Source organism: Lepisma saccharinum, chromosome 15, assembly GCF_977018435.1.
Source record: "Lepisma saccharinum chromosome 15, izLepSacc3.1, whole genome shotgun sequence".
NCBI classification, from domain to species: Eukaryota; Metazoa; Arthropoda; class Insecta; order Zygentoma; family Lepismatidae; genus Lepisma; species Lepisma saccharinum.
In genome coordinates, this window is record NC_139243.1 from 80310224 (window position 1) to 80328702 (window position 18479).

General features: G+C 45.3%; 1 protein-coding gene across 1 annotated transcript in view; it reads left to right on the plus strand.

Moving 5' to 3' along the window:
* Positions 1-18479, plus strand: part of LOC145999356 (glycine receptor subunit alpha-2-like) — a 57504-nt gene that overhangs the window by 16839 nt on the left and 22186 nt on the right. The window contains exon 4 of the mRNA XM_083136296.1: positions 17445-17680. Coding sequence (XP_082992422.1) covers positions 17445-17680 — 236 coding nt within the window. The remainder of the gene's footprint in view (positions 1-17444; positions 17681-18479) is intronic.

The following is an 18479-nucleotide window of genomic DNA, read 5'->3' on the forward strand; positions in this document are numbered from 1 at the left end:
CCAAATCAAGCAAAAATTTTGCAAGACATTGTCGTACCTGCGTGCCAGGCAAGCATTTGGCTGCCACTGAACTATGTTCCGGATGCAATATACAGATCACAATTGCGTATGTCGAGAAGCATAAGCTTAATTGTCTAGGCAAAAATACATCTGGGACCCAGCCTTCGACCTCCACCAAGAGGAAGGCAGAAGCAGCCTCCATCAATGCACCACCCACGAAACGTGTCAAGCCTGTGGCGAAAGCGAACCAGACTGCTTTCGAGCGGTTGTTAGAGGACTTTGTCCTCACTTCGGAGGGCTCATGCGACGTGCGTAGTTTTTTGGAGAACGTGCAAGCCAAAATCATTTCCATCCTCGGCGATGCGCTTGCAACGCACTCCACCAAATTCTACGCATCGCTACGTTGCCAGTACAAGAAGCCGTCCGATGAAATTTACAGCTTCTGCCACAACACCAAGGCGAAGACGCTGCATCTGGCGGATGTCGACAACCTCGAGGTCATCTACAACCAGTTTACCGATGAGCTGGTGGCAAAACAGGAGGAACATCAAGCTAAAGGCTCGGGGGGTTCGCTGTGTGGCGAGCCTCACGAACTGTGCGTCAAACTTTGTAAGTTCGTGCCTCTCTCCGCCTCCAGCTACGCCGCCTTACCACCTACCATTGTGGCAAAAAAGGCCGTCCTGAACATTCAGAACGGTGACGCCAAGTGCTTCGAATGGTGTGTTCTGGCAGCGTTGCACCCAGTTGAACCAAAAAATAATCCAAAACGTGTTGGCCACTACCTACCCTATGAGGCAGAGCTGGAAGTTGCCATGGCTGGGATCGACTACCCGGTAGAGGTCCCGGACATTCGAAAGTTCGAGGTTCGTGCGCGGTTGGCTATCAACGTTTACGGTCTCACTGACGAAAATGCGGTGTACCCTATTCGCGTGAGCGACGTAAACGTTGATGGTGCGCAGGAAATTCACCTTCTGCTCATCAAGGACGAGACCAATCACCACTACACCCTTATCCGTTCCCTCTCTAGACTTGTTTCGAGCCAGCGGAGCAGTGATAGTCACCACGTCGAGGTGTGTCGAAGGTGCTTGTCAACTTTTGATAATCGAGAACAGCAGGACTACCAGCGCATCAGAGGTTCCAACATCGCTGTCGAGAAGCTTGCTCGCCACAAGATCTACTGTAGTAACAACGAGCCTGGGGTGGCAGTCTTGCCCAAACCTGGCACCGTGGAGCGTTTCCACATGCACGGTGCTATGGTGGAGCACCCCGCTATCATCATCGCGGATTTCGAGGCCTTCCTCAAACCCCTGTCCACTTGCGATCCTGACCCTGAAGTTTCTTCCACCACCCCTTACCAACTCCACGAGGCTTCGAGTTATGCATACGTTGTGGTGCGACGTGACCAGCACATCGCCCCCGAGCCCTACGTGTATCGCGGTCCCGACGCAGCCAAACACTTCCTCGAGAGGATGGTTGTGGAAGCCAGCGAGATAGGGAAGGTACTGTTGGCCCCCAAGTCTATGCTCCCACTGTCCCCCGACGATCAACGTAGACACGACGAGGCCATCGCTTGCCCTGTCTGCGTCAAGGAGTACACCACCAGCAACTGTAAAGTCCAACACCACGATCACTTTAACGGTAGGTATGTTGGTCCATGGTGCAACGGATGCAACCTCATGGCTCGGGACCCGCGCTTCATCCCTGTGTTTTTTCATAATGGCTCGGGATACGACTTCCACCATCTGGTGCCTCACTTTGGCTACGACGACATGCGAATCAACGTCCTGGCGCAGAACGAGGAGCGTTACATTAGCTTGAGCAAGTGGGCGCGAATCTCAGGATCACACTCTACCGTCGAGCTTCGCTTCCTCGACTCCCTGAGGTTCCTCCCGGCCAGCCTCGATGCTCTCGCAGGGAAGCTTAGCGACGAGCAAATGCTCATTACCTCCGGAAACTTTCCGAACTTGGACGCCGGTCTCTTCAAGCGTAAGGGGGTCTATCCCTATGAATACATCACAGACCCTACCAAGTTCGCGGAGACGACGCTACCTCCCCAGGCAAACTTCTATAGCAAGCTGCGAGGCTCGAACATCACCGACGAGGAATATCACCACGCCCAGTCCATGTGGCGCGAGCTGGGCTGTCGAACTCTCGGGGACTACCACGACGCCTACCTCAGACTTGATGTGACGCTCCTCGCCGACGTGTTCCAGACGTTCCGTGCGACTGCGAAGACTATCTACCAGCTGGACCCTGCCTACTTCTACAGTCTCCCCGGACTGGCATGGTCAGCCATGTTTCTGGTGACGAAGATCGAGCTGGAGCTTCTTTCGGACGTGAACATGGTGCTGTTTGTGGAACGTGCCGTGCGGGGTGGAATGGTCCAGGTGTCGCAGCGACACTCGCACGCCAACAATCACCACATGTCCACCGGTTACGACCCCTCACAACCGTCCAGCTACATCATGTACACGGACGTCAATAACCTCTACGGACACTCCATGATGCAGCCACTCCCCTTTAAAAACTTCGAGTGGGCTGACCCTTCCAACTTCGACATCGAAAACTTCGACGATTCGGAACATGGGTTCTTCGCCGAGGTGGACCTTGAGTTCTCCGAGAAGCTGCAGGATTTGTTCAGCGATCTTCCCCCTGCACCCGAGTTCAAGTGTCCACCCGATTCCAACCAGAAGAAGCTCGTCATGGATTTCGAGTCCAAAGAGCGTTATGTCCTGCACTACCAAAACCTCCGGTGGTTGATGAAGCAAGGGGTTACCGTCCGCACAGTACATCGAGTTTTGATGTTCGAGCATTCTCCATGGTTGAAGCCATACATCGAGCTCAACACCGAACATCGCACAGTCGCCACTTCTGATTTCGATCGCGATTTCTTCAAGTTAATGAATAATGCGGTGTTTGGCAAAACTATGGAGAATGTACGGAATCGCATGGACATAAAATTGGTAACGAGGAAAGCACAATGTCGCAGGCTCGTAGCAAACCCATTATTTAAATCGAGGACCATTTATAATGAGCAGCTTGCTCTGGTGCATATGAGGAAGAGTGAGGTGAGGCTCGACAAGCCAATTTATGTTGGTGCCTCAGTATTAGACCTGAGCAAGCTGCACATGTTCGAGACGTACTACGACATATTACGTCCACATTATAGCCACAACATCTCGCTTCTCTACACGGACACGGACAGCTTGGTGTACCACGTCCACTCAGCCGATGCATACAGGGATATAGTCACGGCACCAGCTTTGGTTAACCTCTTCGACACCTCGGGCTATCCCCAGCCGAACCAGTACGGCATCCTGCCCCGAAACAAAAAAGTACCTGGCAAACTCAAAGACGAGAAGGACGGTGATGTAATTCTCGAGTTTGCAGGTCTTCGCGCCGCATCCAGAGCGTCGACCATGTGTTGACCACAAACAAAGTTAGAAAAATTGCGCTGGATCCCAACGACGACAAGAGGTGCGTCCTCGAGTGTGGTATTCACACATTGCCGTGGGGGTACTATCGCTTAGCAGAAAGCAAAACCTGCAACATATGTCCATCTTCAACAGAAGATTCATAAAAACAAAACAAAACAAAAAAAAACACTTTGACTGTCATTACAAAAAACTTTGACCGTATTCTTAAATAACCAGCATGCCTATGAATTTGTTCGGTTTCAAAAAACAGATCATTATGGAAACCATACCAGATCATGAAGTCTTACCTTCCGTGTTACCTAAACTCAACGGTCTGTTGATCATTCACCTCAACAGCATTTGGACGAAACTGAATGACGATGTGGGCAAGATGTTTTATGTTTTTAATAACAATTTACATTTCTACGAAATTCCGATCGACGGGAAACTTCAAATCACCGTGAATCCGGAAAACGCAGGCGAAATCAAAATTTCTACCGGCAAGAACATTTTTCGAATCAAGCACGACAAGATGCTTTCTAACATTACGTACGATGTGTCCGCAGGAGATTATCTTTACATGGAACTCCTCGGAGATTACGACAAACTTATTCCTCTCTTCGTAGAATTACGAATCGTCTATCCTATTATAAATAACCGTTAACCAAAAATGCCTAACGACATTTTCGGCAACACCAAGCGTGTGGACCACGCAGAAGAGATTCTCATGTTGGACATTCGAGTTAAGAAGTTGAGGACCGATTTGATCGCTTTGCAGGAAACCTTAAACAAAAGTTTAGAGTCGGAAATCGCTACGCTCCAAACGCAATGTCTCGACCCCATTCTGAAAATCGATTCCGAACTGAAAACGCTGATAAAAAATTATGTCGACGTACCTTCTTACGACAGCGTTCAAAATATACAGTTGAGCGTGGATTCGCTTCAAAATGATTTGGCCAAATTACAGCAATTTCAATCGAAAAATGAAGATTTGGAAAAATTGAAACTCGAAATCGAAGAACGAACTTCCGCAATAGAAAAGAATTTCTCTGAACTTCAAACCGTCGTGAACGATATAGACGCAGAACGCTTACATGTCGTCGTTTCCAAATTACAAGAAGAATTCACCAGCACGTTGGAAGAAATTAAATCCAAGTTGCAGACTTTGGAAGATACAATGACGAACCTACCATCGTCGGACGAACTGCAGGTCATCGGTAAAAGCGTCGCGAACATAAAAATTCAATTGGAGGCCTATCAAGATTTCGAACACATTCAAACCACCATCGCTACGCTTCAGGCGTCCTTGGAATTGATCAACGAAGAAATTAAAAATATTCACGCTGAAGCGAGAGCGTTGACGAGCATTCAAGACACGTTGAGCACGGTTCAGCAGAAGATCGAATATTTAGAAAATTTGAACGTCGAAACGAATCTCGCTCATTTTCATCACGTACTGGACAACATACAGGGTGACTTGGAATCGTTACGGACGAGCGTGCCTTCGAGCGAAGATTTGGAAAAATTGAAAACGGCGGTGACGGCACTATCCGATTCGAACGACATCAAAAGCTCATTGAGCGATCTCGAGAGTAAAGTGGCCAATCTCCCCACCTCCAAAGAATTGCACGCTTTGAAAAGAAACATATCTCGAATGCTGAAACGACTAGAAACGGAAACGGCGAACGTGGAACAGATTCGAGACGAAATTAGTTCGCTGGTGTCGACGCTGCCCACTTCGCAGAGCGTCGCCGACCTTCACACGCAGTTTACAGAGATGCGAAGCATCGTGAACGATCTTACCGAGAAGAGCTCGAAATTGAATCAAGTCGAGAACCTTCAGAACATCGTCGTCAACATCAGAGATCAAGTTGGAGTGCTGGAATCCACGCAGGAATCGACGCTGGCCTCTTTCGGTGCCAAGTTGCAAGAACTCAACGAAAACTACAAGCAGTTGAACGTGGAAGTGAAAATCAAACCGTCGTTTTCTACCGTAACGGATACCATAGTCGAGCATTTGCTGCCCATCGAAAATAAACTCGGACAAGTTCACAGTAATCTGCTCGGCGTCGACACTAAATTCGCTAAACTGCATTTTCTGCAAGCCATCGAAATCAACAGCGTACCCAATCAACAGAGAATCTCCACGTTCGTCGAAGGCAACAAACTGTACATGTTGCATCCTTATCATCCGTACTACAAGTTTCTCCTCGATGGCACGATTCAGATAAACGAATTTTCGTACTGGTCTCACGGCAGAAAAGCTAGCGTTCCTACCATGACTTTGATATCGAATCGTGGTGTCCAGAAAGCAGGAAACATTCCTCTGGCACGTTGGAACGAAACGCGCAACATATATGAAATACACGAAGACGAAGATCTCACCGTTTTCGACGTGAGTGCCGGCGATAAGCTGATCATTCAAAACACGAGCGAGGTCCCACCCTCTTTGAATCCCATCACGCTCGTGCTTCTCTTGAAACGTAATCTCTAAAAAAAAATGTCAAGGCAAGCCATCGTCGAAGAATTGCATAAACCTGCACGCCGTAACTACGAACGTTTGGCTGTGGTAACCAAGGGCATCGACGACCTCTGGCAAAGTGACCTCGTGGAGATGAGTAGCGGCAATTTGAAAAACGTGCATAAATTGAACAAGGGCAACAAGTACCTTCTCACCGTCATAGACACGTTTTTGAAATTCGCATGGGCTCTACCTTTGAAGGCGAAAACGGGAACGTGCGTCACGGAAGCATTCAAATTAATTTTTCGCGAAAGCGGTGGCAGGCGACCACGGTTTCTGCAAACGGACAACGGTAAAGAATTTTACAACGCCGTATTCCAAAAGTTTATTCAAAAACACAAGATTCGACATTATTCGAGCTTCAGTCACATCAAAGCCAGCATCGTGGAAAGATTCAATCGAACCTTGAAAACACACATGTGGAAACGATTCACGCTTCGGGGAAATTACAAATGGGTCGACGTCCTGCCGGAACTCGTCGACACCTATAATGATACAGTACACAGAACGATAGGCATGAAGCCAGCCGACGTTACCAAGTCCGACGAGCAGCGTTTAATTTCTACAGTTTACTGTCCAAAGTACACACCCACGACAAAAAAAGCTAAATACAAAATTGGAGACCAGGTGAGGATCAGCAAATTCAAACGCACCTTCGAGAAGGGATTCACAAAAAATTGGAGCACAGAACTTTTTACGGTGGTTCGAGTTCTACCCGGAAACCGACACACGTATATAATAAAAGATAGTAGCGGCGAAATTTTGAAAGGAAGATTTTACGAAGAGGAACTCTCTAAAACGAAACACCCCGACACGTACCTCATCGAGAAAGTATTGCGTAGGAAAGGTGACAAACTGTTTGTCAAATGGCTGGGACTTCCGGAAAAGAGTTGGATCGACGCGGACGAAGTGATCTTGTAAGTACGTGGAACGTGGTGAAGCGTCTACTGGATCCGGAAAGTCAAACGAGAAAAAAAAAGAACGGCGAGTTGCTTCCCGACAGCATCCGCTGTCTGATCGTAGGTCCTTCGGGGTGTGGGAAAACGACACTGCTCGTGGACAATTTTCTCCTCGCACCGAATTGGCTAGATTGGAAGAACAGGCACCTGTACGTGTTCTCGAAAAGTTTGGAGCAATCCAAATACCAGCAACTGATGAAACTGTACGATGGTCTGGACATTGCAACGTTCGCCTCGGAAATAAAACCACTCGACGCTTGTCGTGAAAATTCAGTTGTTGTGTTCGACGACGCCATCCTGGAAAATCAAAATGAAATTCGCAACTTTTTCACGCAAGGTCGTCACAAAGGAATGGATTGTTTCTACCTAGCTCAAACGTTTTCCAAAATTCCAAAACAGTTAGTACGCGATAACGCTAATTTCATATGTTTGTTTCGTCAAGATCACACCAACCTCAAGCACGCGTACGATGACTACGTAGGCGGAGACATGAACTACAATCAATTTTCGGAACGCTGCTGCTCTACTTGCTGGAACGGTGACGATTTCGGATTCGCGACGATCGACATGACGAGGAAACCCAACGACGGAAAATACAGAAACAAAATCAACGACTTTCTAAACGTTGCAACGTTGTGAGAAACGACGTATATAAATAACGTCATGACGAAACGAAAAATCGAAGACGAAAATCTCAAGCTTCGCGATTACCTCGCGAAACGCTTCAAAGGTTGGAAATCCGAGAATCGCGGATTCTACGAAGAGAAGAAACGTCAGGATCAACCCGTGATCGATGCCATCAGCGGTCTAGGTAAAGAAATTAAAAGTGTCACGGAACAAAATAAAAATTTGATTAATGAACTCGTACCGCTCGCAGCTAAAAGTTACGCCGTACCCACACCCATTTCGAGCATTCCTTCGACGCCGTTCGAACTGAAGGATGCACCGGCACGACGTCGAGCCATTGGTAGCACGTCGTCTTCGGATAAAATCGAGTTGGGACCTTTGGCACAAAACTACCTGAGCACGGGGAAATTCGACAAAGATGAAGTGTTCGGATTGTATCCCAGCATGGAAACCAGCGAAGGCGGCGGTGTGGTGTGGAAGATTGGGAAATCGAAGGTGACCTTCGAAGGCAACGACATTAAAATCAATTTAGGCGACAAGGATAGTTGGAACAGGTATCCGGGTACGGTGGGACTGTGGGAACTCGTTGCCAAAAAGCAGCCGAAAGATTACACCGACGAAGATTACCAAAGTTACAAGGAAATTCTGATCATGACGGATGCCTTGTACCAGAACAACGACGCCTCGCAGAATAGGGTGAAATCGAGCAGCGGCGAGAAGTACAGGAATCTCATCAAACCGATTTGGAACCAGGTCAAAACAGGCAGCGGCGTCAAACGCTACAACACGTTACCCAAAGAATTCGTTTGGGTGGACGACGTTAGGAAACTCGTGGACCGATTGTTGGTGATTGCCGGCGAAGAGAATGCAGGCAACCGTAATTTCTACAACGAGAAGGTTGGCATCGTGGACATGATCAGCACGAAACTTTCCAACTTCATCGTGAACGACGACAAGGGCATAGGTTACCTGATCAAAATCATCAACACGCTGCCTCCGAAATTTTGGAACGTGGCCGAAGGAAAGGGACTCGTGAACGACATCATCAACAAGTTACCTTTCGAGATGCATCTACCTGGCTACCAGTACTGCGGACCGGGTACCAAACTCGAGAAAAGATTGGAGAGAGGAGACAAGGGTGTGAATCCGTTGGACGCGGCATGCAAAGATCACGACATCGCTTACAACACCACGCAGACGGATCTGGACGCACGTCACGAAGCAGACAGAAAGTTAGAGCACGCAGCTTTCGAAAGGTTCGTGAGCAGAGACGCATCGCTGGGTGAACGGGTCGCCGCACTAGGCACCACCATCGCCATGAACACGAAACAAAAATTGGGCTGGGGTATATAAATAACATAGAGTAAAAAAAACAACATGGCTTGCATAACTGATTTGCCGCACGAACTACTATCTAAAATATTCAAAAAGGTAGTTAACGGAGATGTTAATAAACTTGTGATCATAGCAAGAACAACGCCGGCATTTCGCATCCCTTGTGAAATGGTTCTCAAGGACCATCTTCGGGAGATCAGCGGCCAGAGGTGCGGTGATCTCAACATTCTGCTTTCGGCTGCAGGGGAAAAATTGAACGAGAGGTTGGACGAACTGGAGGAGGCAATGCAGGGAAGAAGACGGTACACTGATGATTGGTACAAGTCTATGCAGGAGAGGGAAGATATCATTACGCACATCATCGCGTTCTCCGAAGCACGAACTTTCTTCCTCTGTTAAAAAAATAATAATATATATACGTGTCAAAAAAACTTGATATATAAATAAATAATCTTCGGTATATATAAATAACACGCATCGTGAAAAAACAATTAAATTTCTCTCTAACACTCTGAAATTTTTTTTGATATGACGACTGAAAAAATAAGTGATCTCCAAGCATTAAAACAAATGCTAAATTTGTCAGTCGAGTATGTAAAAATTCAGGAATTGGAAGTCGACAAACCTTACACGATAACTTCTGGTTCAATCGTTTCTACCCAGTATGGTCCCAAGGTACGCCTGTTGCTCAACGCACAATACAGTCTATTTTTACCAGATCGATACGCTAACATGTTATCTGACGAGAAGCTATCTATTTTAATCGAGAACAAAACTCGAATTGTGTACAAGGGGACAAAGGAACTTCTTCGCAAGAAAACGAAGCACGTAATAGAATTTGTGTAACGACTGCGAGGCCTTGAAAATATATAAATAACATACCGTAAAAAAACTACACAAGAAAAAATCTCAGAATATATATATAAATAACATACCGTGAAAATAACACATAGAGCATCAACATGAAGCCCAAGGGTGTCGTGTACCAGATACCATACTCGAATCTAAAAAATCTAGGTACCCTCGATGGGTTACTCACCAAGAAACAACGCGAGAAGAAACGTTCTTGCTTGTCGAAAGGACACGGAATGAAATTGCTGCTCAGCACACCTCAATTGAAAAGATTGCAGCGTTCGCGGAAACAGCAAAAGATCGGAGGTTTCATATTCAGCATCCCGGCCATCCTGGCAGCATTGGGGGCCGTTGGAAGTTTGGCCGGCGGAAGTGCCGCCATCGCGAAAACCGTCATCGACTCGAAGAAGAACAAGGCCGAGTTGGAAGAACAGAAACGTCACAACCTGGCCATGGAGAAGAAGGGGAAGGGCGTGATGAAAAAGTTTAAAAAAAGAAACAGAAGCACTCACCAACCGAGACATTGAATCTCTGATCGGACCGTTACAAATCAAACACTTCAGAGGAGTTTTCATGTCCGACTCGTTACCTTCAAGCGTTAAAAGAAGAGAATGCGGAGTAGTCAACTTGGACGGTCAAGAAAATCCAGGCACGCATTGGATATGTTACCACAAAAACGACAATGATAAAGCATTCGTTTTCGATTCTTTCGGAGGTGTTCCACCTACAAATTTAGTTCATTATCTGAAAACGAACAAAACCTCCATATACTACAACGACGAACGCATTCAAGATTTCGGAGACGTGAACTGCGGTCATCTCTGCCTCTCCGTGCTCGCGTTTCTCTCTAAAATAAATAACCCTACGGTCGAAGATTTCCAGAAAGCATTGTGGAACCTCAAACAGCATCACTAGGATGGGCGTGTTCCATCTCACGAGCGAATCTTCAATCTTGAAACTCACGCTGCACGACGACATCGTCTATCCTAAATCCGTGGCTCTGCGTGCATTCTACAGCATGTACCTCATACCCAATGTTACGCAGCACAACAACAAAATTAGCGTCGGAAGCGAACACATCGTCGTCACGCCAGGACAATACAATCTTTCCACTTTGCAAGCTCAGTTACCCAAAGGCACATACCTTTCTCAAAATTCGGTCACGCACAGAGTGGAAATCCTATCCGCGACGGAGACCGTGGACCTGGGCACCATGGGAGAACTTTTAGGTTTCGAGAACGACACCAAACTCGAAGCTGGCATCAAGCACGTAGCAACCAACATTCCTAAATTCTTGGCCATAGAGACTTTGAACGTACACTGTAACGTGGCGGAAGGCATGATCACGAAATCTTCGGACGGATTGTTAGGAAGTCACAAGCAGACGGGAATCATAGCCACGTTCAAACCAAGTTCCGAGTTCATGGAACCGATCATCTACACGCCCTCTTCGCCGATCTATTTTCCAGTATGTCGCAACCGCATAGACGACATAGAGTTGGTGGTGACGAACGAGAAAGGAGACGTGGTGGATTTCGCAGGTGCCACTACGACGGCCATCGTGGAGATCAACGTATAATAAATAACCATACATGTAAAATGGAGCAAATCGAAAGTTACGAATTGCAATCTTTCCCTCCCAACCGTCGCACGTTCGCCAATCTGAACGAAGCGAACAGGGAGATCGAATACGACGTGGACGTAGGCGACGGGTTCATTCATCCTCACAGAGCGGACCTCTACCTTCAATTCGACGTGGTGAAGAAGGAAAGCGGAGACGCGTTTCCCGCAGCAGCAAACTTGATACTCGTGGACAACTTCGTGCCTCACCTGTTCTCGCAGGTGGAGGTGAGGAAACACAACACCGTCATCGACAGAATAGATTATCCAGGCATCACGTCGACGGCAGTGGGAACGTTGAAATTATCCAAAACGGACGCAGCGTACTACCAGGCCGGGGGATTCGAAGCCGGGACCAAAATATCGACGAGAAGTCACACGGTGCTCTTTCCCATGCGTCTGCTGCCTGGTTTCTTCTCGGACTACAAGGAGATCATGTGGAAGGGAGGACTGCGCGTTACGTTTCGAAGAGCGGCCAACGACAACGACGCACTGATGCGATACGCTACTTTGGGTCCGGACGGCACCACGCCGATAGCCAACACTCTACCCGAAGCAGCGAAATGCGTCATCCGGAGCATGGAATTGAGAATGCCGGTGGTGGAATACGAAACGAACTACGCCCTCAAGTACAAAGCGGAGATCTTGAAAAGTCCGCAGGTGCCGATTCACTTTCACGGTTACCAGTGCGTGCAGAAGATGGCGTCGGGAAGTCACATGGAATTCGACGTGACGACGCAGTTCAACAACATACAGTTCGACATGCCAGATTTCGTCGTAGTGCTCTTTCAGACCGGGAGGGACAAGAATCAGGAAAAAGATTCCAGCAAGTTCGACGACTGCAAGATCAAGAACGTTTATCTGAAGAATGGACGCAACGAAGTGTTCCCGCGCGAGAATTACAACCTCGACGTGACCAAAAACGATTACCTCAAACTTTACGAAGCTTACACGGCTTACAAACGCGTGACCGAGGGAAGCGTGGACATGTACTACACCCCCAGCGAATTCAAAATCCGCAGGCCGATGTTCGTCATCAACACATCTAAGAGAAAGAAGGTTGTGGTCAACGATCGAACCAACATCAAGGTCGTCTGCGAGTTCCACGATGCCTTGCCCGAGGATACCCTATGCAGTGTCATCCTGATTGCAGAGAAGTCCTTCGCCTACGACGTGAAGAACGAGAGGGTCGCAGAGCAGTTTTAACAAGTTTTTTAACATCTTTTCTTGCACAATAAGAAATTTTCTGCAGTAGCACAATCAGTTACAATGGCACAATACGAATTTCACTAGTTTAGATCAGTTACAAATGTCAATTTCATTAGTTATCAGTTACAATATCTTTTTTGCACGAGACAATCAGAAAATTTGCACAAAAAAATTTTGTTGTTGTTTTTTACACGTGAAAATTAACAACAAAATTTTTTTTTTATCGTTTCAGATGCTGTCGAAACATCAAAAACACATACACACACACTAGAAAAAAAGCATGCAACTTTATTTGTAACACACACATACATTCTCCATCTTCATCAAGAAAATATTATAATAAACATAATTATTTTTATCTATATCTCACAATAAAACTCTATATCCAAAAATATCACAACATCAAATAACACTAGAGTCGTTAGTACACGTTGCATGCATTACGGAGGTCCTCTGTAGAGTTTCATGGAAGTTTGAGAAAAAAAAAAACGCGTGAAACTCTACAAAGGCATGACTTTGTTAGCCGCGGCCATTAGAACTGTGTTGGGCACCACGCACCCTGGCGAGGTTATAGGGGCCAGGAATCCTAAAAACAACAATTATTATTTTGTTTGTTTGTTTGTGTTACAATACATATGTGCGCGCGCGTGCGTGTGGCACATCGTTCCCCCGAGAGAGGTTTACAAAGGTCACGATATACGGAGTTGGAAAATTACGATATGGCGCATTCGCTCACCACTGTTGCCAGCCATAAATCTCTCTCTCTCTCTCTTTTCATCTTACAGCAACGTTGGCATCTCTATTTTTTTTTAGTTGTAAGTAAATTGCCAACACACTCTAGTTAATAATGCTACATATTATACGCACACACGCACACACATACTATATTACCATCCACCCATCTCTCTCTCTTTTACAGCAGTGCCGGCTCTCCTTGCCCAGTGTGTGCAGGTTGGCAAAAATTGCTTTATGCCCTGTAAGGCAAGCCTCAAGCAAAGTTGCCAGCTTCTTGCTTTAGGTTAGGTTAGACCAAAAAAAATCTTGGTGATTTTTTTTCGAGTGAGGAGTTGGCAACACTAATCTCCACTTGAGGCCGGTCAACCGGGTTGATTGCACAAGCAAAGTTGCCAGCTTCTTGCTTTAGGTTAGGTTAGAGCAAAAAAAATCTTGGTGATTTTTTTTTTCGAGTGAGGAGTTGGCAACACTAATCTCCACTTGAGGGCGGTCAACCGGGTTGATTGCACAAGCAAAGTTGCCAGCTCCTTGCTTTAGGTTAGGTTTGAGCAAAAAAAACTGTGGGTAAGCTGTCGGTTGTTTAACTCTTCCCTTTCTCTTTTTTTTTCTTGTAAAAGGCTATGGCAAAAGTACCAGTGGGTTGGCAACCTTGCTTTATGCACTGTAAGGCAAGCCTCAAGCAAGGTTGCCAGCTCCTTGCTTTATGCACTGTAAGGCAAGCCTCAAGCAAGGTTGCCAGCTCCTTGCTTTAGGCTAGGTTAGACCAAGAAAAACCTTGGTGATTTTTTCGAGTGAGGAGTTGGCAACACTGCGAGAAAATACCTCAAGCAAGGTTGCCAGCTCCTTGCTTTAGGTTAGGTTAGACCCAAAAACAAAAACCTTGGTGATTTTTTTCGAGTGAGAAGTTGGCAACACTGCGAGCCTCACCGAGCCTCATTTTCGGGCGCAGAACTCTCTAAACTGCACTACTAGTTATCTTGGAAACGGTGAGACTTAGGAAAAATCTGTTTGCGGATTCGTCATGTACGCCTATATGTAAGTAAAATATGAATAGAACCTATGCTTGGAAATCCAAAATGGCGACCGGAAGTGGGGTTATCTTTGAAACGGTAAGACTTAGAAAAAATCTGTTTGCGGATTCGTCACGTACGCTTATATGTAAGTAAAATATGAATAGAACCTATGTTCGGAAATCCAAAATGGCGACCGGAAGTGGGGTTATCTTGGAAACGGTAAGACTTAGGAAAAATCTGTTTGGTGATTCATCAGGTACACCTATACGTGAGAAAAAGTATGAATAGAAGCTATGATCGGAAATCCAAAATGGCGACCGGAAGTGGGGTTATCTTGGAAACGGTAAGACTTAGGAAAAATCTGTTTGCGGATTCATCACGTACGCCTATATGTGAGAAAAAGTATGAATAGAACCTATGTTCGGAAATCCAAAATGGCGACCGGAAGTGGGGTTAGGGGCCAGGAATCTTAAAAAAAATATTATTTGTTTGTTTGTTTGCGTCACAATATAGGCGTGCACGCGCGTGTGTGTGGCACATCGTTCCCGAGAGAGAGGTTTACAAAGGTCACGATATACAAACATTTGACCGGGGCTTGGAAAATTACGATAAGGTGCATTCATCCTTCAAGAATAAGAAACTGCATTATTTACTCATCACGTTGTGTCAGCGCAATAAATGAGGCGCTGAACATAGAGAGAAAATGAAAGTTTTTGAGGTTTGGTGAACCTCAATTAATAAAAATAAGTTTTTGAGGTTTTGGTGAGCTCCAAATAATCAAAATGAGTTTTTGATGTTTTGGTGCTGTTTTCTACGCTGTGAAACATCGTCAGCGCAATAAATAAGGCGCGGAACGTGGAGAGAAAGTGAGTTTTTGAGGTTTGGCGAGCCCCACCGAGCCTCACCGAGCCTCACTTTCTGACGTTGAACCGGGCCACCTGCACTACTACAGTTTAAAGAATCCATACCACTGTGCAACTATCCTCCACCGGGGATCGAACTTCGGACCCCTTGATTCAAATACAACAGCGGTACCGATACACAGTGACGGCGCTTCGTGGTGCGGCACCTAGGGAAAATGTCTGGAGGGGAAGGTGCCAAGACAATATTGCAAGGGGGCAGTTATATTACTTGCACACGTTGTATACCAGTGCATGAACCGAAAGAAAGTCACTACGGAAAAGTCAAGTTGTATTTGGTCCTTTCGGTCTCCTGCGTCTAATAAACAAGGAATAACAATAGTCGGTGCCCTTTTCATCTTTCACACGGAGGAGCCTTCCTTTCCCTTCCCCCGACCACAAACGTTGCCGGCGAGAAGTCATAAATGGTTACCAGAAACTAAACAATCACGTTCACTGTGCAATCTCATTGTTTGTAATTTTATCAATAATAAATATAGTAATAATAATAATAACGTCTTTATTGAGAGGGCGTGTTTCGACCTCACGGGCCGTTCTTACAACAATGACCATTGTACATTGGTAGCACGGTAGCACTGTAAGTTGGCAACTTGAGTTCGCTCTTTACGCATTGTTCATTTCACTGAAATACTTTATAATTTAGGGTAGCCCATCTCAAAATATTCGGGATTAGATTTGAATTTCTTTGTGTGGAAAACTTTGTCAAAAAAGGATTTTCCCGTCGATGTTTTTAATGTCGATGTTTTTGCCGTCGATGTTTTTTGTGTCTATGTTTTTGCCGTCGATGTTTTGTACTGTCGATATTTTTCCCGTCGATATTTTGTACTGTCGATGTTTTTGCCGTCGATGTTTTTGCCGCCGATGTTTTTGGCGTCGATGTTTTTGCCGTCGATGTTTTTGTCGTCGATGTTTTTGGCGTCGATGTTTTTGGCGTCGATGTTTTTGCCGTCGATGTTTTTGGCGTCGATGTTTTTGCCGTCGATGTTTTTGCCGCCGATGTTTTTGGCGTCGATGTTTTTGCCGTCGATGTTTTTGTCGTCGATGTTTTTGCCGTCGATGTTTTTGGCGTCGATGTTTTTGGCGTCGATGTTTTTGTCGTCGATGTTTTTGCCGTCGATGTTTTTGGCGTCGATGTTTTTGCCGTCGATCTTTTTTTTGTCGTCGATGTTTTTGCCGTCGATGTTTTTGGCGTCGGTTTTTGTCGTCGATGTTTTTGCCGTCGACGTTTTTGCCGTCGATGTTTTTGTCGTCGATGTTTTTGCCGTCGATGTTTTTGCCGTCGATGTTTTTGTCGTCGATGTTTTTGCCGTTGATGTTTTTGCCGTCGATGTTTTTGTCGTCGATGTTTTTGCCGTCGATGTTTTTGTCGTCGATGTTTTTGTCGTCGATGTTTTTACCGTCGATGTTTTTGCCGTCGATGTTTTGTGCTGTCGATGTTTTGTACCGTCGATGTTTTGTACCGTCGATGTTTTGTTGGCGATGTTTTGTGGGCGATGATTTGACGCTACACCATTTTGCACCCATCACATTATACAGGGTCTAGCCGTTTACCATAACTATAATAAAAAACGTTTCTGAGGATTAAAATATTCTTACCTTGGTTAAAAGCTGAGGCTGTAAAGAAGAACTCAGCACATAGAAAGACAAACACAGGGCAACACACACAGTCATATAAAGATTATAGTGGCAGTAGGTCCAGACAACAGAGCCTCGTTAGTCTGCAAAATGCAGTCCAGGGAGTACTATGTGGAAGTTTGGTTTCGTTTGGTTTGAGTTGGTGTTTTAAGTCCACTTGATGCACAGTAAGGTTAATCGGGACTGGACCTATGGTTTAAAGTGGGATCCGAACCACTGTGCCATGTGCCTCCACCGGGACCCCTTGCTTACAAGGCGACGATGCTACCACCGTCCCAAATCGGAGGCCCGTACTATGTGGAAGTGAGGTTGACAATTTGGTGGAATACATGGAAGCATCACCCCATACACCCCAACATTATATTGAATTCAATTTTCTACATACTTCAATGGTATACTTCTCTCTCACACTCTCACTCTGTGCATGTGTATGTTCTGAAAATTTCCCATGTAGACTATTTGGGTTGACACAAGAGTAAGCTAAAAATATTTCAGTGTGGTTTTAAGTTCAGTCACATACTCAGTGGGAGTACCCCTGATTTTTAATACTGTTGTTGCATGAAATTTTTCAAAATGATGCTTTATTATTTTTATTTTTACAGGAAGTCTCAATTGACCTAACTATAATCCTCAGGTGGACAGAGTTTAGAGTTGAGGTAAATGAAAGTGTTGTGGAAAGAGAAGACGTGGCTATTCCTTTGGACCCTACAGTTCTCCCACAGTTCTGGGTCCCCGATCTTTTTATCTGGCAGATGAAAGATACAAGTACACCGTACCTCATAAGTAGTGTTGATGCATTGCAAGTGTTTTTCAACAAAACTCTACAATACAAGTTTTCGTAAGTATTCAATTTGTGTTAACAATAGGATTAAGCATATAACATTGTGTAACCCCTTAATCTGTCTATGCTCTCAAGTAACACGTTTGTATAGGAAATTATAATTGTGATGATAGAATTGACACACATGGATATCCGTGGGATTTTTTTTCCAGGGAGGGACAAACAAGGAATATTTCCCCCCATAATAGTGTTGCCCCTTCAAAATACACTCCATCAGTTTGAAGTTATCATGCTCCTGTACACCCCTTCAAATAATTGACATAAATAAGTGCGACTAAAATGAAATATATGTATGTAATATATAATTTTATGCTAACTTCATTTTGCAGGGGAAGAGGTGCCCCCACCCCCTTCTGGAAGTCCATGTTGGCACATCTAATTTGCATGTTAATTTTCATAATAAAATCATTGCTATTTCTGTTTCGTTTACTGGCCATCTCCGTGGCAGAGTAGTTAGCACAGGGCACTATGACATCAGTGATCCTGGATTTGAATCCCTCTGGGCATGGGTGTTCAGACTCATGATCCTCATCTTCACGTGTGCTAAAAGTTATAGGAAAGCAGAGTTAATTAAATCAAATCAGTCAATCAATTCTGTTTCCTCATTCTATGTAAATAATTTAACTTTTTCAAAATAGAAGCATTATATTCATAAATTCTTTTACCTTTTTTGCCTCCATGAGGTGCACTATATACGTACTTCATGATTTTAATGTGAATCATTGCCTGATGTACTTACTCTATGTATGTTGACTACTTTTGTTAATAGCTGATTTCTTATAGCCTTGTTCCAATC